At 37.6% G+C, this 23,839-nt stretch overlaps 1 protein-coding gene across 1 annotated transcript; it reads left to right on the forward strand.

Moving 5' to 3' along the window:
- Positions 1-1,925: 1,925 nt before the first annotated feature.
- On the forward strand, positions 1,926-7,180 carry LOC149183217 (uncharacterized). Its single transcript, XM_089414874.1, has 7 exons — positions 1,926-2,396; positions 2,552-2,751; positions 2,833-3,083; positions 3,175-3,250; positions 5,675-5,992; positions 6,239-6,344; positions 7,100-7,180. Exons 1-7 carry the CDS (start codon positions 1,926-1,928, stop codon positions 7,178-7,180), a joined length of 1,503 nt encoding a protein of 500 aa, XP_089271000.1.
- The last annotated feature ends 16,659 nt before the right edge of the window (positions 7,181-23,839 follow it).

Here is a 23,839-nt window from a genome sequence, read left to right on the forward strand (position 1 = left end):
GTTACTGGCAATAGTTCTTGTTACTGTGAATGGCACCTTTGAATCTTGATCACCACTGTAGGTTTAATTTGACTTTCAGTAAATCCAATGCTGGAACATAATATAGAAATATTAATAATACTTTCAAAAAAACAATTTCCAATGAATCTACCAAAATAGATCAGTGTGGAAGGAGTCATCAATATGCACAAAAACCTGGAACAATTCTGTTCTTCAATTCATGAAGGTCCTTGAAATGTTGGAGGCAGATGCAGGATTCCTTGTTCGTGACACTGTTGTGTTTGTCTGTGAAATCATGGATTGTTGTCCATGGTTTGAATTCTCTGATCTGGAGGTGTGCCTGTTTTGAGTTGGTGCCCAAGTTATCAATATATGAGTTAGTGTTCTAGATTTTTATTTATTTATTTTTATTATATGCATATTTCTTCAATCCAGTAGCATTTCCAGCATATATATTTATTTAGAGTTTATGTTAGAATTATGAACAAGATTACTATGAAGTGTCCTGGCAATGCCTGTGTAACTACTATGACTATGACATCGAGATAGAGACATTAAATGTCAGTATCCTCCTCTTCTGATTTTTAGTTTCTAAAATTACTGAGGTATGCTTCAAAGCTACACTGAACCTGAGAAGAAAGGACAAGTGTTGAAGTATACTCTCTAATGGTTTCCTTTATGTTCTGTCCTGTTTATTCTATAATGCTGTAAATTTTTTTAGCACATGATCATGGCTTAAGACATAATTAACCTATAAGTATAAGAGCAAAAGTTAGGAAGACTATTAAAAAATATATTTTATCACGGGGTGTGGAACCTGGTATAAGTATTCTTAAACTTAAGTTACCAGGCTTCAAATATCCAGTGTGCTATAGAAGGAGAGATTACAGTAACAAAGGTCTTGGATCCTGTATAATCAATTATTAATTGGAACACATTGGGGAATTGATTATATAGATTCTTTTATAGGCACACATAAACTACACTGGAGAACTGAAAGTGATACTTGATCAAAAACAGTGAAAAATGTTAGCTGCTTATGTAATTGTAATTGTTTTGGACTTCATCTCAGCATAACAAAGTGGAACAAACTGATTAAAGTTGTATAACAGTTTTTTCTTTGCAACAGATTTTGCATGTTATTATGTTTCTTTCAGCAATGTATTGATTATACCAAGATGAAGCATTTGAAAGTCTATAATACTGTTTTGTGCATGGGTAGGAAATATTGAAGGGGAGATAGGGAATTATGCTGTAAATGTGTTTATATCTGGTGGGGTCTTTAGTGTAAATTCTACACACTACAAAAAATTGCATTTCAAGTGGTGTTCAATATTCATAGTATGAACTGTTGCTCATATGTTTAGTCAATATTCGTGTTCCCTCATTTGTATATGGATTTGAAGAATGAGGAAGTGGGAATTGATCAATGAGTTGGAGGTTGAGGACCCAGAAGGGATGATAGAGTTTTCAGCGGAAGATTTGACATGGACAGAAGTAGCAGGAGACCAAGTCGTGATTATTCCATATTGTCGACTTGAGGATTTTATAAGGGGAGAGAAAATGAGGGAAAGTGCACCTACTCAATTTGTTGCTAAAATTTGAAAAATTAAAGATGTGAAGGATATCAAGAGGACAAATTCTTCAACATATCTAGAATATGTTGTGTGAATCTCTCTCTCTCTCTCTCTCTCTATATATATATATATATATATATATATATATATATAATTTTGATTTTAAGTTCACTATGTCAAACATGCATAAATATTTTATTTAATTTTTGGTGAATTCTTGATCACATATATAGGTGTGCCTATGGTCCAAATCATGTACAATCCAACAATGTGGCTGAACCTGGATCCACAACTAAGAAACGTCTTCCACGTAACAACATCAAAGTTGGTTGTCAGTGTCACTTTATTATGCGACGACTTGCTCTTAGACCAAATGATGCCGTTCTAATATATACAACATGCAGACATATTGATGACAAAAATGTGGTTTGTCATGCAAATGAGGCAAATGACATGCCCAAGAAATTCAATTTTGCGCCGCATTTAACAGAGCATATACGAACTATTGTTGAAGATTTGGTTCATGATGGTTTTAATGCTACGATGATTTGGGAAAAATTTATCTTTGATTTAAGGTATGGATCTGGTGAGCTTTTCAGAGGGGCACCTCGAGATTCTTTCATGACAAGAAAGGATGTGTCAAACATGTACAATAATATCAAGAGGCTAGATTATGTGAACCATGAAAGTGATCCAATGAGTGTGGATTGTTGGGTTAGTGAGTGCCCAGAGAGCTTTTTCTTCTACCAACAACAAGATGTTGTTAAAAACATTCCTTTCATTATAGGCATACAAACTAAGTGGATGCTTTCAATGATGGTGAGATACTCACACAACAACATGTTATCAATGGACTCCACTTTTAGCACTAACAAATATGGGGTAAACATATTTACCAAAACTTCATTTATTCTACTTTATTTCAATGTCGTCCTCTTATACGCTTATAATCTTGTTTTCTTATTGTAATGCAGTATCAACTGTACACCATAATGGCTTTTGATGATCATCACAATGGGATTCCAGTGGCATGGGTAATATCATCACGGAATGGTACTCCTGATATTTGTAAATGGATGTCGCAATTATTTGCAAATGGGAAAAAGGAAAACCCAGATTGGCATGTCCGAGCTGTCATCACAGATGATGCAGCAGCGAAAATCGAGGCATTAAGGTGAACCAATTTTTTCTTTTTAGAAGAGATAAAAAGCAATAATGTTCAAGGATATTCTCTTATAATGTTATATTATTTCAGAACTTGCACAAACTGTACACTATTATTGTGTGTATGGCATGTCCGTAGAGCCTGGTTGAAAAATGTTGGAACGAAAGTCAGTGGAAAGGAAAATAAAGTCCATATCTTCCATGCTCTGGGATTAATCATGCATTCGTGTGAAGATGATGCATCTGTGCAACATGAAATTCAAAGTTTCTTTGATGAATTCAAAGAAGAAACTATGTTTTTGGATTATTTTGCAACCAACTGGTTAAACAACAACAAGCTATGTAAGTTTCCTAAGGTTGCATTTTATCAATTTATTTTGTAATTCACCATTTTCTATTGTTTTTTCGCATCTAATATATGTTTTTTTTCCAGATATGTGGGCAAAAGCATATACGGACTTCCCACATTCCAACCAGGATACTAATAATGCTATCAAATCTTATCACCGGTATCTAAAGCAAAGGTACCTCTGTGAGAAGAATAATGCGTCCCATAGAAGGGTGGATTGGCTGTTGCACCTATTATTAAAAAAGGTTGAGTTGTATTACATTCACATGCAGCGTCTAAAAAATGTTGGTTTTGTCCGAGCTTCAAAAATTGAGCAACAAATAAATTTAAGTAAGTGCAAAGCAAAGAATATCCCAGATGAAGATTGTATGGCTAATAGAAACAAGGAAAGTGAGTATTTGGTTCGTAGCCAAACTACGGCAACTCGTGATACATGGTATCATGTCATCGATAAAGGGCTGAACCTACACTTTTGTAATTGAAAATGGGCCCTAAATGGCAATATTTGTAAGCATATTCTAAAAGTTGAGATGGTAGTGACTAGCAAGGTTTCAAGGGGCAATGAATTGCCTAATGTCTATAGGTCTATTACAGAAAGACCTGGATATTTACTTGATTTAAATGAATCGTTTGTAATGAGCCCAGAAATTGAAATGAACCTTCCAGCTTCTCCTTCCACTGATTCAACCATTGTAAGGAAATATAGCGCCCTAACAATCGATGAGGAAATTAAACTTGTGCTGTCATCAACTCATAAGAGATTGAGGGGTTTATTACAAATAACACCCACATCTTTGGAGTAGGCATATGCACTAAATCAATTGGTAAAAAATGTAAGCCAAGAGTACAATAATAAGAAATTTGATGTTGTAACTCCATCCAAGGTCACTACCAAGAGGCGACATAGTTTCTTGAGCCCAACAGAAAAAGGGGGGCAAAGTGTTCCTGCGTTGAAATGAAGAAAATATTGACCACAGTTTCTAAAGGTTGGACAGTGTCGTGGAAGGAAAAGAAGCATGAATGAACAATTGGAGATTTCTTCTATAAAAGAAATCAATCTGGACCACACATCTAGAAGGGTACAAGGTTCTATTTTGCAAAATAATGGTATGGAAATATTGATTGATGTACCATTTAATGTGAAATTCAAAATATCATTATCTTCATTGCCTTCAATGCGATTGCATAACAACGTGTTTTTTTCTTTTTTGTTACAGCTGAAGAATCCACATCTCATAATATTTCAAGTTGCCAAGTTCGTTTATTTCATGAGAATAATGTGGATCCAAATATGGGGGGTTCATTGATTCATTTTCCATTTGATTCACCACGTCCACCTCTCCCGTTTGATCATCGAACCCCCTGGTTGTTTCCACCAATGGCACCAAATTCATTCATTGGGCAGCCTACTTCAACCCATAACATTTTGGTTCCACACCCTAGGGTGATGCCCCCTATTGTACAACCAGTCGGATTGTATCGCCGCTTGCACCCTATACAAGAAATAGCGGGTGAAGATAACAATCAAAGTTCCAGCAATCAATGGCAAGATGACAAATATTCGAGCTAATGAGTATTCATGGATATAATATGGGCATAACCCTATAAAGGGATCTCCTAATCCAAGAACATGTTGTGTGCATGATGGGTTGAAAATGTTTTTGGATATGTACAACATTATCTAATTTCAATTTTGTATGGTTATTGTATTAAGCTATTGAAATCTTTTTGTTGAACTCAAAGCATATAAAATCTCAGTGTAAATGTTGGCTGAACTCTAACAAACTCCAGGAAAAGGTTATTTACCTTTTTGCTACTATAAGCTTGATACATCCTTTTTGGATAACAGTATAGTGTATTGTACATAAAGGCAGAATTGGAACTCTTATATATCAGGCTGGCTCATTATTGTAGATGTTATTTTGGCATGTTGCTTCAATACAAAATGAATTTCAATGAAAATTGGTGAAAATTGGTGTCTGGAAATGATTGAAAATTGTGGAGTTCGAACAACAGCTTGCCCTCAAACTCTCTAAACTAGACATTCTTTTGCCAATTTCTGGTGTAACTTGTAAGGACCAAAATGGTGATGATTGCTTTTAGTTAGCTTTTGTAAGCCTTTACTGGTCAGCTTTTACAGGTTTTCTGAAAGCAATAATACCTGCTCGCTTGGTAGATTGATGTTCCACTTCAACCATAGTTTCTGTTATGTTTACGTTAGATAGTCACTGTTCAGCTTTTGAAGATTATTTTAGTTTATTGGAAGTAACTGATTTTCTTTTATTAGAAGGATTAAGAAAAAAGAATCCTTATTGGGGTTTTGAGATGGACTGCATTTTGGTTTTGTAGCATTTTCTGTTAGGTTTAGATAAGAGGGGCTGGAAGGTTGTACTCTGCATCTAGAAATTTCTGTTGTTTGAGTGTGTCATCGGATCTCTGTTATTTGCTGTTACCTTTCAGAAAAATGCTTCGCTAAAGAATTTGCATCATTATGTTTGGGTTTATCTTTTGGGAATTCGTGCTTTTAATCGTTAATAGCATGTCTTAGCTTTATAAAATATATTCAATTCTAACTGAAAAAAAGTATTGACAATGCAAAAAATGGGGCTTCAGAGGATGAAGACACTGGGAACATTCCTGAATCATTTTACACCAATGGGGGCCTGAAACTGAGAGTGGTTTGGACCATCAGCTCCCTTATTGCAGCCTCTGCAAGGCATTATCTTCTTCAAAATATCATATCTGAGCATCCCACCTTGGAAAATCTTATTCTTACTGATTCAGATCAACAAGGAGTTCTATGCATGAATAGAAGTCAATTGCAAGAATTTCGTGATAAACCTCTTGCAGCCTCTGCTTCATCTAACAGAACCCAAGTTCCTGCACTAAACATGAAGCTTTGGTATGCCCCATGTCTGGAGATCCCATGTGGAATGGTGTTGAAGGGTGCGACACTGGACTTGTAAATTTCAATAAAAATCTGTAGTTGTAAAGCATAATAAAAAGTTATCCACTGATTTCAGGTTGTGGGAGCTAATTTGCTGCTATTCAGCGGTGCCAAGCAATAAATAAATACAAAATACTAACTACAAATTGGTAAAACAAATTTGTAGATATCTCTTGTTTTGCTTGTTATTTTTGTTAGCAGTTTCAATAAAGTTGATCACGTGGAGATCTGTTGCTCTACTTCTCTGTTTCGTATGGGTTTTCTCAACGTTTTACAACAGCACAAACAAATTACAAATATTGATGCGGTACTTAATAGAGTGAGAGCTCTCCTTTGCCATCATGACTCAAACTCAAATCAGATACATCCATATTCATCGCTCCCTTTATGAGCTTATTGTATTTGCACCGAGTATAAATGACTATTCTCAATATAAGGTACTGGTCTTGACATCTTCTCAGACAAGGTCCCAAAAGGGCTTATCTGGGCTCAGATTATGTCCTGGTCTTAACTGAGAAAACTAGCTCTGCTGATTTAAAAGTCCCAAACTTATCTTCCTTTCTCTTGAGGGGAATAACGAAAACCATTATGATGATTGTGAGAGGAGGACTGCTTCATTTAGCCATGAAGGGCTTTTACGTTCTCCAAGGGTGGGCATCTTGGTCTTGATATCTTCTCAGACAAGGTCCCAAAAGGGGTTATCTGTGCTCAGATTATGTCCTGGTCTTAACTGAGAAAACCAGCTCTGCTCATTTAAGGTCCCAAACTTATCTTCCTTTCTCTTGAGAGGAACAATGAAAACCATTATGATCATTGTGAGAGGAGGTCTGCTCCATTTAGCCATGAAGGGCTTTTAGCTCTCCAAGGGTGGGCAACTGATCACATTTGGATACAAATCCAAATCTCTGTAATTTATATTTAAGTAATTTTATTATTACAAATACGAAAAGGATATATTTTTAATCTCTCTTTCCAGTTATTGAGCTTTAAGACAAAGGTATCAAATCTAACTTTGTGCTTATGCGCATTCTTAACATGGTTGTGATTATGTTGCTTTGGTAGGTAGACATGATTCGGATATGGTTTACAATGGCTGTTTTGATAGGTACATATGATTGGGTTCTTGGTCAGTATTGGCTATGAATGAGTGAATATGGAATTGGCTATGAAGTTTCTCCATGCTGTCATCATTCTTAAAGAGAATCAGAATTATGCTTTCATCATTGATGGTTCTATGTTTGTGTCTGTGAGAGAGTTCTTGAACCTCAATATCCAAGTGGGAAAAAAATTAATATATGAGTAACATTGTGTCCATAATGTTTTCTAAAGAGCACGCTTTCATCATTCTTACACAATGATGATTTATGTTTTCATCATAGATGGTTCTATGTTCGTGTCTGTGAGAATATTTATTATCCAAAAGATAGAGAACCCATCACTTGACACTCTAATGAAAAGCAAAGCCTATTACTTGTCACTGTAAATTGGTTCTTGCACGATTGAGTTGATCTTTGGTTGTGTTCTTACCAAGTGCGGTAAGTTACATTCTGAGTGGATCCTAAGTATGATATCATTGAAAACATGAATTCCAGTAAAATATATTTAAGGGTATATATACCATCCAAAAAGATGTAAAACTTACAATACAATGCAATTGAAATATATATATATATATATATATATATATCACAGAGTGGGTTTATATATTTGTGTGAGAGGCACAATTTTGTTGTGAAGAAATTTGCACTTTTTGGAGTCACTATATGGAGGGGATACATTAATTAAATATCTGTTAATGCATTACATTATGTCACTATATGTGTAACTCGGTTTATAAAAACCTCAACTTTAAAAACTATATACTTTTCTTGATCCTCGTTTTAGATATATTATTTCACTTGGTCAAATGTAAAGTGATATTCATTTTAAACTTTGAAGTTTTAAGAGAGCTTCGAACTCATTGTAACGTTTCTTTGTAAAAGACTCTGCTTTACTTACTAGTTTGGATGTGAAAGATGCATGTACATGAGGGTAACGGAATGCTGTAAAGGTTACCTAAATTGCCATTGAGCAGGTAGTGGTGTACAAGTACTTGAGCTCTGAACAATTTAGGGTTCTTGCTAGTTTTGGGTTGTTACAAGTGGGAACATTGTTTAGTTTTGGCATGCTATTGAAGGGTTCTTGCCATATTGTGTGGATATTGAATGGAGCATTGTTCTAAATGTTTGATAACCTACTCTGTTCCATCAGGATTCTTGTAGTTGCTGTGTATATGTTAATAAGCATGGTATTTTGTTACATCTTTCTTCGTTACACTTTGATGAATATGGATGGTGATGATGTACTTCCCTGTTATGGTTTATGGCATGCTTTTTATGGTCGCACATCACCGTTGATTCTGGTGTAAAGTCAATAGTGAGTGTTTTATACCATAACAATAATAGTTTTCTGATTTGTAGGAAAGCAAGTAACCATTAGTGGTCAAATCACATGTTGGTCATATTCAAATCCATAGTAGAGGCATATGGAGCAGTTGGAACAATTCCAGGGCCTTTAGGCTGAAGCTAACAACAATAAGTGATTGCATAGTTACTTGCTACATCTAGTTATGTGAAATAAAGTTGATATTATCTCAGTGCAAATCAATTGTTTTGGATCATATAATTTGTCCAACATCACAAACAAACTGAGAAAACTACTGGTAAGAAATACAAACAAAAAGAAATAAGAAACATAACCTCTCCCTTTAATAGATTTATGTTATTACAGAAGAAACAACAAGTATTTAACTAGCCAAACACTCAATTTTAGAGACAAATTATTAAAACTGGTTTCCATCAACAGATATATGCATTCTGTTCCTTTCTAAGATGATATAATCTCAACAACTATTAATCTTCCTTGAGCCTCCTAGACAATTGAAAGTCCCTATGTGAATCCATCTTCTCCCTCTCTTAAAATGGACTAAGTATTGTCTTATCCCTGCGAAGAAGTTAGTAAGTATCGCAGCCTTGCAATTAAGGTATGTCCTCATAGTTTTGAATTTAAGAACACAGATTGTGGTATTAAGACCCATTATCAGCCTTGGGTTTCTTTAGAAGTTGTATGCCAATAATTTTGATAACGACAAGGAATGATGATTGGTATTGCCATTCTGTCCATGATTTTGATATGATCCAAATTGCAGTGCCTAAGCCTAATTGCATGACAATGAAGATTTTGAGTCTAATTGCAGTAGTCAAATTGTGATTTCAACACTCTCCTTTGACATGGCGTCTATAATTCACTAACTATACATATATGAGTGTCAAGGAGAATTAAGTCGACCTATGCAAGTTCAAGAGTGAAACAACTATAATTGAATGTTTCAATCTCATTCTTCAGATTGGCTCGGAGTCTTTGTCCTAATTTTGTTGAAGACTGGACATGGAAGTTTGCACATTTATCAGTGGTCTAATTACAATAACTTCTACAACAATCATTTCAATCAAGAATGGATCCCTGTGTAATGAACTAGATTCAAATATGGCATATACTTATGACAATGATAAGATCAATATTTCTGGTTTGGGAATTCGGTCCTTGAAAGTGAGTTCAATTTGAAGAAATAATATGGCACAAGTATGTTAAGAAATGTCAAGTTCTCATGTACAAATCATTGAAGCTTCAAATAATCATTAATGGCATGTCTGTGTAGTCCAATGTGTCGGTAAGTGAAAAGGCAGTGTTGAAAGTGTGAATTGCATTAAGCTTACATCCTGATGCAGTTCATCACGGACTGGCATAATCAAGACGATAGCTATAGCTAGGGATTGTCATATACAAGCTTGAAGCATCTGTAGAGCCTCTAACTTGCACTTGATTATCCATCATTACCTACAGCTTTTCCTCACTTATCCCTCTCTTTTGCTCTATTTTCCGCATAAACTTACCCAGATCATTACATTTGATGTCTTTAAGCATAATTAGTTAACTTTGCTTATGTTTTACTATTGGTTTAGATTTTTGACATATAAACAGAGTTTCTGCAGCTGTTCAGCAATTCCGCAGCAGTTCAGCAATTCCGTAGCTGTTCAGAGATTCCGCAGCCTTTTTGTTGTTTTATATGCTCCACGTGTCCTCTCAAGGAACGAGCCACATGGGCATGTTGGGTTGGATGTACACATGGATCGTATGCTATTGGTTGAGCCAAACCAATCACGTATGCCCTTGGTCAACGTAGGTATTTCCTCGGTCAAACGGTCAAGTTCTAAACGGTGGCATGAGAGCCGTGAGCAGTTGGGACACGGAACTGTTGGCATTATGATTCAGGTGTTGTCCTTGATGGCAAACTCATTCAGGTGGTAAATCAAGAAGGACGCAGGAAATATGTTCAGCAAGTGCGTCCCCGCAGGTATACCATACAGAACCCGCGTCCAGGGACGCAAGCCAGCCATTCAGGAGGTGCGTCCGCCCAGTGCACACATTTCAAGGCAGAGAAAAGCACGTGGGGGTTTCTTGTGTGGTATCTAGCCGACGGTTTTTTGTGTTTCTATGGTGTCGGCTCGTGGTATTGTTCCACGCTTTGGGGAGAAGCTTGCCTATATAAAGCAAAGGAGTTCATTTGGATTAAGCATCATCTTGGTTGAATATCTCTTGGTGAGATCTAGTCCAAATCTATAAGGGCGAATCTTCTAATGGACTACGATCTATATGGCGCATGATCAGATCTGTGGATCTGAGTGTTTGGGTTGGTTCTGAAGTCCTCTTATCTTCTATATCTGAAGGGACGCAGATTCAGTGAAGGGAAAGTGCGCCGGGACGCAGTACAGTAAAGGCTCAGGTGCGTCTCTGAGGCAAAGGGCGCGGCGCGACTGTGGTATTGGGTGCGTCTCTGAAGCGAAAGACGCGGCGCGATAGTGTTTCTGTGTGCATCGGTCGCAGAAAAGCAAAGAGGAACAGTGTGTCTGCACGCAGAACAACATAAGGTACACTGCGTCCAGTCGCAGGCCACAGAAAGAAAATATGCGTCCCTGTCTTAAGATGATCTGTTGACTGTATATTTCTGTTCATAAGGTGTTCTGGGTTGTTTCTGTAATTACTGATCTGATATCTGTCGTAGACTGTATCTGTTGTATACTTGTTGATCATTTGATTCTTCATGAAAAGAAGTAGGGGGTTGTAGCTCCCTTCCAGGAGAGTCTGGAAAACGAGAGAGAGTTGTAGCTCTCTGCAGGTTGCAGCCTGCGTGCTGGTAAAGGACTGCACCAGTACAAAATCATTGTAAAAAGAATTTCTTGAAAGAAGATAGAGACATATTGCAGCAGGTGGTTTTTCTCCCGCATTGGGTTTCCACCTTACATCTTGTGTTCTTTGGTGTGACTGTCTATTTTCTTTATTCATGCTCATTGTTTTATGGTACTGATATACAAGAATATTTCAAAAGAATCAAATAAGGAAGATTTGGTAAATTGCTAGATAATACTGATTCACCCCCCCTCTCAGTATTATTTCCAACAATTGGTATCAGAGCAGGTCCTTCTGAAAAGCTTGATCGCTTGAAGGTAGATCGTTCATCATGAGCAACTACGAGAGAGAAGCATCAATCAGGCCACCCGTCTTCGATGGGACAAACTTCAATTATTGGAAGGTAAGAGTTACTGCATATCTTCAATCTCTTGGTACAGAAGTTTGGAACATTGTAGAATCAGGCTATGCCTTTCCTTCAGCTACTCCTACAGATCCAGCTGAGAAAAAGCAGTATGAAACAAATGCAAAAGCAGTCAGTACTCTATTAGGAAGTATATCCCAAACAGAGTTCATGAAGGTCATGCACTTCAAATCAGCAAAAGAGATATGGGACAAAATGATCACTAGCTATGAAGGAGATGAACAGGTAAAAGAAGCTAAACTTCAAACTCTCAGGATTCAATATGAGACTCTCAAGATGTATAATGATGAAAGTGTGGCTAATTATTTTCTTCGGGTAGATGAGATTGTTAATTGTATGAAAAATTTGGGTGAAGAAATAAAAGAGACTATAGTAGTTCAAAAGATTCTAAGATCTTTATCCCCCAAGTTTGAATCTAAAGTATCTGCAGTAGAGGAAAAGGAAAATCTCCGTGTTCTCACTATGTCTCAGCTACATGGAATTCTAACTGCTTATGAAATGAGAAAGGGAGGTCCATCAGACAGAAGGGAAGCTGCTTTTAAAGCATCAGGCAAAGAAGATCACTATGAAGCAAGTCATGTTCCAGAAGAAGAGGAAGAAGAATCAAATTTTGTCAGAAATCTTCAAAGGGGTTCTGGAAGGTTCAGAGGTAAGCTACCTTTCAAATGCTTTGCTTGTGGAAGAGTAGGTCATTATGCTGCAAAATGCTCTTATAAGGATAAAGGAAAGGAACCAGTTAGATGGAACAAGAAACAGAGTGCAAATAAGAAAAGCTACTACACCCACGAAGATACTGATGGCTTATCAAACAGTGATGAAGATGAACAAGGTAACAAATACAGATTGTTAATGGCATTTGAAGATGATGATTATGAGGATGCTGTAGATGTAGATAACCTTTATGATGAAATTACTAGACTCAAGAGATATATAGAAGAAAAGAACATGATTATTGATACTCTACAATTTCAAATTGATGAAAAGGAAAAACATCTTGAAAAATTAAAAGGTGAAATTGTTGGTCTTAGAAAAGAAATTGAGAAAACAAAAACTATCAATCTCAAGTTTGTCAAAGGATCTGAAACTTTGAATGAGATTATCAGTGTGCAGCGGTCTCCACTAAATAAGACAGGTCTGGGCTATAATGGAGAAACTTCTCAAGCATCCACTTCAAAAAGCTATCTTGATGCAGCAAGAAGAAATGAGCAAGAGCACAAGGAAGATCATCAGGTAAAGCAGGGACAAACGTCAAACAGAAACTATCAGGGGCAATCCAGCTTAAGGGTGAACAAAAGCCACAACCAGCCACAGGTAAAATCTTCCCAATTTGGTTCAAGAATAGATGAAAATAGAAATTACAATCAGTTGGCTGGTAGATTCAATAATCGCAGAAGCTTCTTCAATGGACAATGCTTTTCTTGCCATAACTTTGGTCACAAAGCAGCTCAATGTGTTGCGTATAAAACAATCATGACTAGGGAAGCTCAAAAACAAAGAAGTATGACAGGGATTACAAAAAGGACCTATAACAACTTTTCAGCTCTTGAAAATGAAGTTGAATGCTCTATTTGCAATAATTTTGGACATGAAGACTTTGAATGCAGAAGCAGGTTTCCGGAAAGAAAGGTACAAGAACAAAAAAAAGAACAAGCCTCAGGCACCAAAACATGGAAAATAAAGGAACCTCAAACAGAAAGATGTGGGATAGCATTCTATGCAGAAGGACAAGAAAATCTATGGTACATTGACAGTGGATGTTCAAAGCATATGACAGGTGATAAAGAAAAACTTGAATCTTATTCTAATTTAGAAAAGGGAAAGAAAGTCTCTTTTGGAAATGATACTCCTGCAACTATAAAAGGAAAAGGTATTGCTCCTTTAAAAGAAGATGTTAAGGCTGGAAATGTTTTGTTTGTTGATGGACTAAAGCATAATCTTCTAAGTGTAAGCCAAATGTGTGATCAAAGAACCAAGGTTATATTCAGATCAAATGGATGTCTTGTTCGTGATCTTGATACAGGTAAAACAGTTCTCAAAGGAAAAAGAACTCCAAATAATCTATACATATTTGATGAAGGACAACAACAATGCTATCTAAGCAAGGATGAAGAGCACTGGTTATGGCATCGAAGGTTGGGACATCTAAGCTTCTCACAAATAAGGAAAGCTTGCAAATATCAGGCAGTTCGCGATCTTCCAGATATCAAAATTCCTGACAACACCATATGCAGATCATGTCAGTTTGGAAAACAAACCAGAACTAACTTTCCAGAGAAAGAAGGATCAGCCAGCATGCCTCTTGAGCTAGTACATACAGATGTATGTGGACCATTCAGAAAAAGAACACCTAGAGGAGAGGAATACTTGATATTATTTATTGACGATTTCTCCAGGTTTGTTTGGTTAGGACTTATGAAGCAAAAAGATGAAGCCTTCGAAAAATTCAAATCCTTCAAAGCTTTGGTTGAAAATGAATCAGGTCACAAAATTAAGTGCCTCAGATCCGACAGAGGTGGAGAATTTACTTCAAATGAATTTTTCGATTTCTGTGATGAACATGGGATAAGGAGAGAATTTTCTACAGCTAGAACTCCTCAGCAAAATGGAGTAGTGGAAAGAATGAACAGAACAATTCAGCAAATGGCTCGTGCTATGCTTGATGAATCAGGAACTCCTGCAACCTTCTGGGGTGAAGCTGCACATGCGGCAGTTATTATTCTCAACAAGACAAATGTCCGAGTGAACAGCACTCAAACTCCTCATGAGCTCTGGAGTGGTAAAACTCCTTCGGTAAAGCACTTCAAAATCTTTGGGAGCAAATGCTATATCAAGAATACTGAGGAGCAGCTTGGCAAACTTGATCCTAGAGCAGATGAAGGAATTCTTCTTGGCTACTCTCCACATAGCAAAGCATACAAATGCTACAATAAAAGACTTGGCAGAATTGTTGACAGCATTGATGTAGTGGTTGATGAGAAAGGATACATTCCTAGGCAAATACATCGTGAAGACATTGAAGAAGATGAAAGCTACCCTCAAAGACAGAATGATGAAGAAGAAGAACCGCAAGAACAATCTCAAGACGGACCTCACGAAGAAGCAGAAGAAAGAACAAGAATAGAAGAAAAGACTCCATCCAGATATGTTCAAAAGAACCATCCAGAATCTCAGATCATGGGACAAAAAGAAGCAGGTATACAAACTAGAAGAACAGTTGCAGAAGCTTCAAGTTATTTGGCATTACTCTCCTCTACTGAACCACAAAATGTGAAAGAGGCTTGCAAAGATGAATGTTGGGTGAAAGCAATGGATGAAGAACTTGAGCAAATCGAAAAGAACAACACTTGGGAGCTGGTTCCTAGACCAAAGGATAAGAATGTTATCGGAACAAAATGGGTTTTCAAAAATAAATTGAATGAAAATGGAGAAGTAATTAGAAACAAAGCCAGACTTGTTTGTAAAGGGTATGCACAGCAAGAAGGAATAGACTTTGAAGAAACTTTTGCTCCTGTTGCAAGACTTGAGGCCATTCGAATGTTTCTTGCTCTCTCAAGTTGTCAGAACTTCAAAGTATTTCAAATGGATGTGAAATCAGCCTTTCTGAATGGAGACTTGGATGAAGAAGTGTACATTGAACAGCCAGATGGTTTCATTCTTGGAAACGATCCAAATCTTGTATGCCGATTAAAAAAGGCTCTCTATGGTCTCAAACAAGCTCCAAGGGCTTGGTACTACCGGTTGGACAAATATCTTCATCAACAAGGTTTTTCAAAAGGTTCAGCAGATAGCAATCTTTATATAAAAGTTGAAAATGACAAATTACTAATACTTGTTGTGTATGTAGATGACATTATTTTTGGCAGTAATGAAGAAGCTATGAGTCAAAGCTTTGCCTCGGTCATGCAGAAAGAATTTGAGATGTCCTTGCTAGGAGAACTGACATACTTCCTTGGTTTGCAAATCCAACAAAAGAAAGGAGGAATCCTTTTATCTCAAACCAAGTATCTCAAGCAGATTTTGAAGAAATATGGCATGGAAGATGCAAAACCAGTATGTACACCCATGGTCACAGGATGTAGTCTCAGTGCAAATGATGAATCTGCAGCAGTACATCAACCAACCTACAGATCTATGATTGGAAGTCTACTATATTTGACAGGTACCCGACCAGACATCATGCATGCAGTTGGAATAGTTGGAAGATTTCAGGCAAATCCAAAGGAGACTCATCTTCAAGCAGTGAAGAGAATCTTCAAATATCTTCAAGGGACTCAAAATTATGGCCTATGGTATCCTAGAGATACAGATCTCACTCTTCATGCTTATACAGATGCAGATTGGGCCGGAAGCATGGATGACAGGAAAAGCACAAGTGGTGGTGCATTCTTTATGGGTTCCAGACTGGTATCTTGGTTCAGCAAGAAACAGAGTTCAATTGCCTTGTCTACAGCTGAAGCGGAATATGTTGCTGCCGCATCTTGTTGCACCCAACTTCTTTGGATGATGCAGACTTTGCAGGATTATCAAATCACTTGTACACCTCCTATTCCTATCTTATGTGACAACACAAGTGCAATCAGCATCTCAAAGAATCCGGTTATGCATTCAAAAACCAAGCACATACCAATCAAGTACCATTTTCTCCGGGAACAAGTACTTGAACAGAAGGTCAAGTTGGAGTATGTTCCTTCTAAGGAACAAGTTGCTGATATTTTCACCAAACCGTTGCCCAGGGACACTTTTGAATACCTCAGGCAAAAGCTGGGGGTTGTTGATGCATCATCTCACTGTTGATCATCTTCCTATTGATGGTATAGGCTCAGGGGGAGCACATAATGCATTGTTGGCATTATGGAGAAGGAGATCTTGGAAATAGCTGCAATATGTCTCTGTCTCCTTCATGATGGATTTCTGGTTACAGATCTGGAGAAGCATGAGCATAGGGGGAGCATACCCTTTGCCCTTGATGTCAAAGGGGGAGAATGATGACGCTGAAGATTATGTGGTTGCCATCAAGTCCAAAGGGGGAGTTTGTTGGCATTATGATTCAGGTGTTGTCCTTGATGGCAAACTCATTCAGGTGGTAAATCAAGAAGGACGCAGGAAATATGTTCAGCAAGTGCGTCCCCGCAGGTATACCATACAGAACCCGCGTCCAGGGACGCAAGCCAGCCGTTCAGGAGGTGCGTCCGCCCAGTGCACACATTTCAAGGCAGAGAAAAGCACGTGGGGGTTTCTTGTGTGGTATCTAGCCGACGGTTTTTTGTGTTTCTATGGTGTCGGCTCGTGGTATTGTTCCACGCTTTGGGGAGAAGCTTGCCTATATAAAGCAAAGGAGTTCATTTGGATTAAGCATCATCTTGGTTGAATATCTCTTGGTGAGATCTAGTCCAAATCTATAAGGGCGAATCTTCTAATGGACTACGATCTATATGGCGCATGATCAGATCTGTGGATCTGAGTGTTTGGGTTGGTTCTGAAGTCCTCTTATCTTCTATATCTGAAGGGACGCAGATTCAGTGAAGGGAAAGTGCGCCGGGACGCAGTACAGTAAAGGCTCAGGTGCGTCTCTGAGGCAAAGGGCGCGGCGCGACTGTGGTATTGGGTGCGTCTCTGAAGCGAAAGACGCGGCGCGATAGTGTTTCTGTGTGCGTCGGTCGCAGAAAAGCAAAGAGGAACAGTGCGTCTGCACGCAGAACAGCATAAGGTACACTGCGTCCAATCGCAGGCCACAGAAAGAAAATATGCGTCCCTGTCTTAAGATGATCTGTTGACTGTATATTTCTGTTCATAAGGTGTTCTGGGTTGTTTCTGTAATTACTGATCTGATATCTGTCGTAGACTGTATCTGTTGTATACTTGTTGATCATTTGATTCTTCATGAAAAGAAGTAGGGGGTTGTAGCTCCCTTCCAGGAGAGTCTGGAAAACGAGAGAGAGTTGTAGCTCTCTGCAGGTTGCAGCCTGCGTGCTGGTAAAGGACTGCACCAGTACAAAATCATTGTAAAAAGAATTTCTTGAAAGAAGATAGAGACATATTGCAGCAGGTGGTTTTTCTCCCGCATTGGGTTTCCACCTTACATCTTGTGTTCTTTGGTGTGACTGTCTATTTTCTTTATTCATGCTCATTGTTTTATGGTACTGATATACAAGAATATTTCAAAAGAATCAAATAAGGAAGATTTGGTAAATTGCTAGATAATACTGATTCACCCCCCCTCTCAGTATTATTTCCAACAGGAACCGTAGCTGGCACCTCCTCCACACCACGAAGACAGCTAAAGACAGGATCCAAACATAGATTTGTCTCCCATGATGACCGTTTCCCTCAAAAGTACACGGAGTTGCCTACGTGTTTGCTGCACAAGTTAATTAGTTAAGACCGCGTGTTGCTGCGTAGTTAATAAGTTAGGTTGTAGTTGCTTAGTTCACGCAGAGAGTAGTTGCCTCTGTGCTTATAAATAAAGTGTGTGCCAACGCTTATAGATTAGCTTTTTGAATATTGTAATTGCTGCGCTGATTCTGTTATAAAGACTCTGTTTTAGAAGGCTGTTCCTACAGCACTTTTCACTGTATTTTGACATGCTGGTTTTATAAAAAGAAGACTGTTCTGTTCACCTTTTCGTAGCTGATCTTTTAAGTTGGTTGCGTGGATGGAGGGCCCCCATCTATGACAGCCCGTGTACATAGTGTTTGGTTTCATTTTCCTGCTTTCAGCAATTTCTATTTCTTTCATCATGTATCATAGTGTACCATTTGATCTCATGTCATTTTATTTCTAGCATTCATTTTAAACTGATCAGTATTGTTCTTTTGCAGGTTTTTAACCCGGGATTGTTTTGTCTTTGTGTATTTGCTTTATATCTGATGGCATTTTCAGTTGACTTATTCAAAGTTGCTGCCTTTACTCTATTTTCATAGCTGATTTCTAGTTTAGTTTCTCAAAGTTGTATGTTAACATATTGATGGTCTCTTTATCATAAGTTGTTCATCTTTCAGAGATCAGAATACTAATAAATTATAGCTGGCTTTGAGTACTTTTTAGACTAATCTTTAACTACTTCCTAATCGTGCTTTACATAATTCCATATGCTGAAAGCAGAGAGTTAGGAAGAGCTGAACATTATAACTAGTCTTTAAAGTAGATTTTTCTCATTTTTTATCACTTTTTAAACTCATCTCTAACTACTTCCTAATCGTGTTTTACATAGTACCATATGTTGGAAGCAGAGAGTTAGGAAGAGATAAACATTATCATTGGTTTCTAAAGTGGTTTTCTTACCTTTTTATTTGCAACAGCATGAATAGTGTCTAGTGCCATTAGAAAGTGGTTCTTTGCTTTCAGTTCATTTCAAGTTATTTCTTTCAAGCTTTTTCTTTGCAAGTTTAGAAGGTAGTTAGAAATCACTTGTAACACACACTCACTCATTTAGATATCACCTTACACACACACTCACTCATCTGTTTATAAAATCTCCATTCCATCTTAGGAAGATAAATTGACCACAAACAACACCCCCAAACGACAAAAAGATCTAAGAGGTTGCTTAAGTACATATAGTACACCTTCACTTCATCGGCTTACGAGCCCCGGGTTGACAATTAATGACATCAATTTAGAAACACTAAATTGACTAAACATTTTGGCGCCGTTGCCGGGGAAGTGAAATTAAGTAGCCATATTCTTAGAAGAAAAAAACATAAAAATTTCAAGGAAAGAAGTTGATAACCTATCAAAGTATGCTCTCCTCTTGCACTTCAAGGTGATCTGGAGGATCAGAAAAGAGAAAGTTATTGATTTGGTAGTTTCTTGAGTATGCTCTCTTCTTGCACCTAGAGTGACCTGGAAGATCAGAAAAAGAACTATTAACTTGACTTGAAGAAAAATAATAAAAAAAATGACATGCATAGAGCTAGAGATTCTAGGGGAAGGTTTTTAGCTAGAGCTCGAAGTTAAATTTTTACAAGTCCATCTGCTTCAAGGGATAGACAAGAGACACCTCCGTTATCTCCAACCGACACTCCTAGTCCTAGAATTCCTGGAATTCAAGAGCCAAGAGTTGACTCTCCTACACCTTCTATTGAATTTGAACCAGGAAGAGACTCTTCTCTTTCTCCTACAGAAAGACCAATTGTAATTGAGGAAGTGGAATCATCTGAAGAAGAAGGAGAAATCTCTTCTCATTCACCTTTTGTAGAGGAACCAGAAGATTTTGAAATCCCTAGGAGAACCATCATGGCAGAGGAAGAAGGGGGTGGTAGAGGTAGAGGTAGAGGTAGAGGAGGAGGAGGAAACAACAACAATAATGGAGGTAGAGGTCCCCTTGGAGGAGGAAATAGAGATGGGGATAATTCATTTGGGTTTCCCATTGTTAATGAGGATTCCCGAGCCACTATGAAAAACATATCACCATCTGTCCTCCCAAATTTCCATGGGTTAAGAACTGAGGACCCTGAAACATTTTTATTTGAGTTTGAAGTGGTGTGTCGAACTTATGACTACCTGGATGACTCTCAGAAACTCAAATTGTTCCCTTCAACACTGAAGGATCAAGCCTTGAAATGGTTCATGGGGTTACTCACTCAATCCATTAGGTCTTGGGATGAAATGAAACAGACATATTTGGATAGGTATTTGGACTATTGTATGCCTACTAATCACAAGGACGAGGTTTTTAAAATGATACAAAGAGAAGATGAGAGCTTAGAAGATTTACTTGAAAGATTTCAATATAACTTGAAAAGAGCAAAAATGAGTAGCCTGGATGAAGAGACCTTAAAAGCCCTCTTATTAAAAGCCATTAGGGATGAATGGATAGATATCTTAAACATGATGGGGAAAGGGGATATTTCTCAACTTTCACTCAATGATATAGCAGAACTTTGTATCCATCTCTCAAGAGGCAAATCAAAAACTCAAAAAGGGCCTAGAGATCCTTCTCTCCTTAGAGCAAATAAATCTGCAACAGGATCAGTAAGTAGGGCTGAAATCGGTAATATGCTTGATGAATTCAAAACTGACATCTTAGGGAGTCTTAGTGAACAACTAGATACCCTTAAGATTCACAATAAACAAAAAGCAGAAGCTGAGGCTTTGGCCATTTTTTGCCCGAAATGTAGAAAGAAACATGCTTTAAGGGAATGTCCCTTGCACACACACGTTGTAGAAACATGTGTAATTTGCTCAGAAACTCATGAGACTAAGGATTGTCCTTCAATACCTGGCCTCAAAGCAGTCTTTCAAGAGGATCCAAGTACACTTGAATCTCTCTGTTTTATTGCAAGGACACCTTGGCAAGGGCAATAGAATCAAGGTTTTAACAACTCTATGAATTCTCAATCCCAACCAAATTGGAATCCTTGGCAACAACCTTGGCCTCAACCTCAAAATGCTTTTCAAGCATGGATGCAGAGCATGCAAAATCCTTATGGGAGATTTGCTCAATTCTATCAATATCCTCCATCATTTCAGAATTAGCAGGCTCCACAACTTCCAAATCAAGGTCAACAACTATCATTGCCATACCCTCAACAACAACAACCTCCTCCACAAAATCAAAATTCTCAACTATCGCTTCAATCCCAACAGAAATCAAATCAACTTCCCTCTCAGCCATTACCAAATCCAAATAATAGGAACCCTCAAAATGCTTACATGATGGAAGGTCAACCATTCCCTACCTATATGGTTGTTCCTCTCAATGAAGTACAACTCAGATCAGGTAGAATCTTAGATCAACCTTCTACAAGTGTTCAACAACCAAGCATTTCTGAGGAAGAATCTCTCAAAGTCAATAAGGGTTCTGAAGTATCACTTCAAAACCAAAATATCCAAAAAGAAAAAGAAAAAGAATCAACCTCTACAACTCCCATAGTTGAGCAACCTACACCTTTAGCTACACCTCCTTTTCCTGAAAGATTACAAATTGACAAAGGAGTGGAAAAGCAAATATGGGTGCCTGACTATAGTTTCCTAGATGAATTGAAGAATGTCTGTATCAAGATTCCCTTGTTACAAGCCATTAAGGAAATTCCCATTCTAGCGAAGACAATAAAGGAGTTGAGTTTGAAGAAAACAGGAAAGAGAACCAGAGATACCAAAAGGATACATCTAGTTGGAAAAATTGCAGACATTATGATGGGTAAGATTACCATGCAAAAGTATGTGGATCCCGGTAGCCCTATTGTCAAGACCCATATTAATGGGGTTGAAATCCCAAATACTTTGATTGACTTAGGAGCCGCGATCAACATCATGAGTAGACAGACCATGGATCAGTTAAAGCTTCCTAACCTTCTCTTTACACCTACTTTGCTGCAGCTTGCAGATAGATCAATCATTAAACCTGATGGTGTATTGGAAGACATTCCAGTCTCCCTAGACTCTTGGGAATATCCAATTGATTTTATGATTTTAACTCCCAAGAACAATCTAGGAGGACATCCTCTTATCTTAGGAAGACCTTGGTTAGCAACAGCTGATGCTTTTATCAGTTGTAGGTCTGGGGACATGTATATATCAGATGGTAATTCCACCAAGAAATTCAACTTGTATCCTCCAGCAAAGGCAATAACATAAATAGGAGAAGATGAGTGGGTTGATGATGAGGATACTATTCAACCTGTTCTAACCATCTCTGAGATCAGTGAGGATAGTCAAATTCTAAATACATTAGAAAATTTTGAAATACCTTTAGAATATGACTCTACACAGTTTCAGTTAGATGAAGACATTGAATATCTCTCCTCTAGACAGATGTCTCTCTTCTCAATGGAAGAGTTTGGTAGTTCTACAGTTGAAATCCTTCCAGGAAAAACATTGAACATTAACAAAAACTTGGAAAGACCACAACAAGAAGAATTAACTAAACTTTTGCAAAAACATTCCACTGCATTTGCATGGGAATACACTGACATGAAAGGAATCGATCCTAAGACTTGTATTCATCACATCTATATTGAAGAAAACAACAGACCTATTAGACAACCTCAAAGGAGGATGAATCCAAACCTTAGGGAAATCGTGAAAGAAGAACTCCAGAAATTGCTCAAGGTAAACTTCATTTACCCCATTTCAGATAGCCAATGGGTTTCTCCCTTGGTTATAGTGCCCAAAAAGAATGGTAAATGGAGAGTTTGCATTGATTATCGAGAATTGAACAAGGCAACCTTAAAGGATCATTTCCCTCTACCTTTTATTGATCAGGTACTAGACACTTTAGCAGGTAAAAAGTATTTCTCATTTTTGGATGGTTTTAGTGGGTATAATCAAATTCAGGTAGCACCTGAAGATCAAGACAAAACCACATTTACTTGTCCTTGGGGAACTTTTTCCTACCGAGTACTCCCTTTTGGATTGTGCAATGCACCCGCTACATTTCAAAGGGTTGTACTAGGAATCTTTTCAGATCTGATTCATGATTGTGTAGAGGTATACATGGACGATTTCACAGTTTATGGTAATACATTTGAAGAAACTTTGGAAAATTTGGAAAAAGTACTGATAAGATGTAAGGAAACAAATCTTTCTTTAAGTCATGAAAAGTGTTTTATGATGTTTACTGAAGGGATTGTTTTAGGACATCATATTTCAGGAGATGGGATTAAGGTTGATAGATCCAAAGTTGAAGTCATCTCTAAGTTACCTGTTCCAAATTGCCAGAAAGATGTTAGAAGTTTTCTTGGGTTTACTGGATATACAGAAGATTTATTGAAAACTTCACTAAGATAGCATCTCCTCTTTTCAAATTGCTTACCAAAGACTGTGAGTTCAAATGGGATCCTGAGTGTCAATCTGCCTTTGAAGCTTTAAAGACTAGAATATCTGAAGCACCCATCTTAAGGGGGCCAAATTGGAAACTCCCTTTCCACATTTCTACTGATGCTTCAGATACAGCTCTAGGAGCTGTTTTGGGACAGAAGGATTTGATCCCCTATGCCATTTATTACACAAGTAAGAATTTGACTCCCACTGAGTTAAATTATACTGTTACAGAAAAAGAATTCTTAGCTGTGGTACATGCGATCAATAAGTTTAGACACTACATAACCGGCTATGAAACCTTTGTCCATACTGATCACTCTGCCATAAGATATTTAATGAACAAACCTGTTACCAATGGTAGAGTTACAAGATGGCTTTTACTCTTACAA

This window comes from Pinus tabuliformis, chromosome 3_2 (genome assembly GCF_031772625.1).
Source record: "Pinus tabuliformis cultivar Carrire ecotype Pingquan chromosome 3_2, CPIR1, whole genome shotgun sequence".
NCBI classification, from domain to species: domain Eukaryota; kingdom Viridiplantae; phylum Streptophyta; class Pinopsida; order Pinales; family Pinaceae; genus Pinus; species Pinus tabuliformis.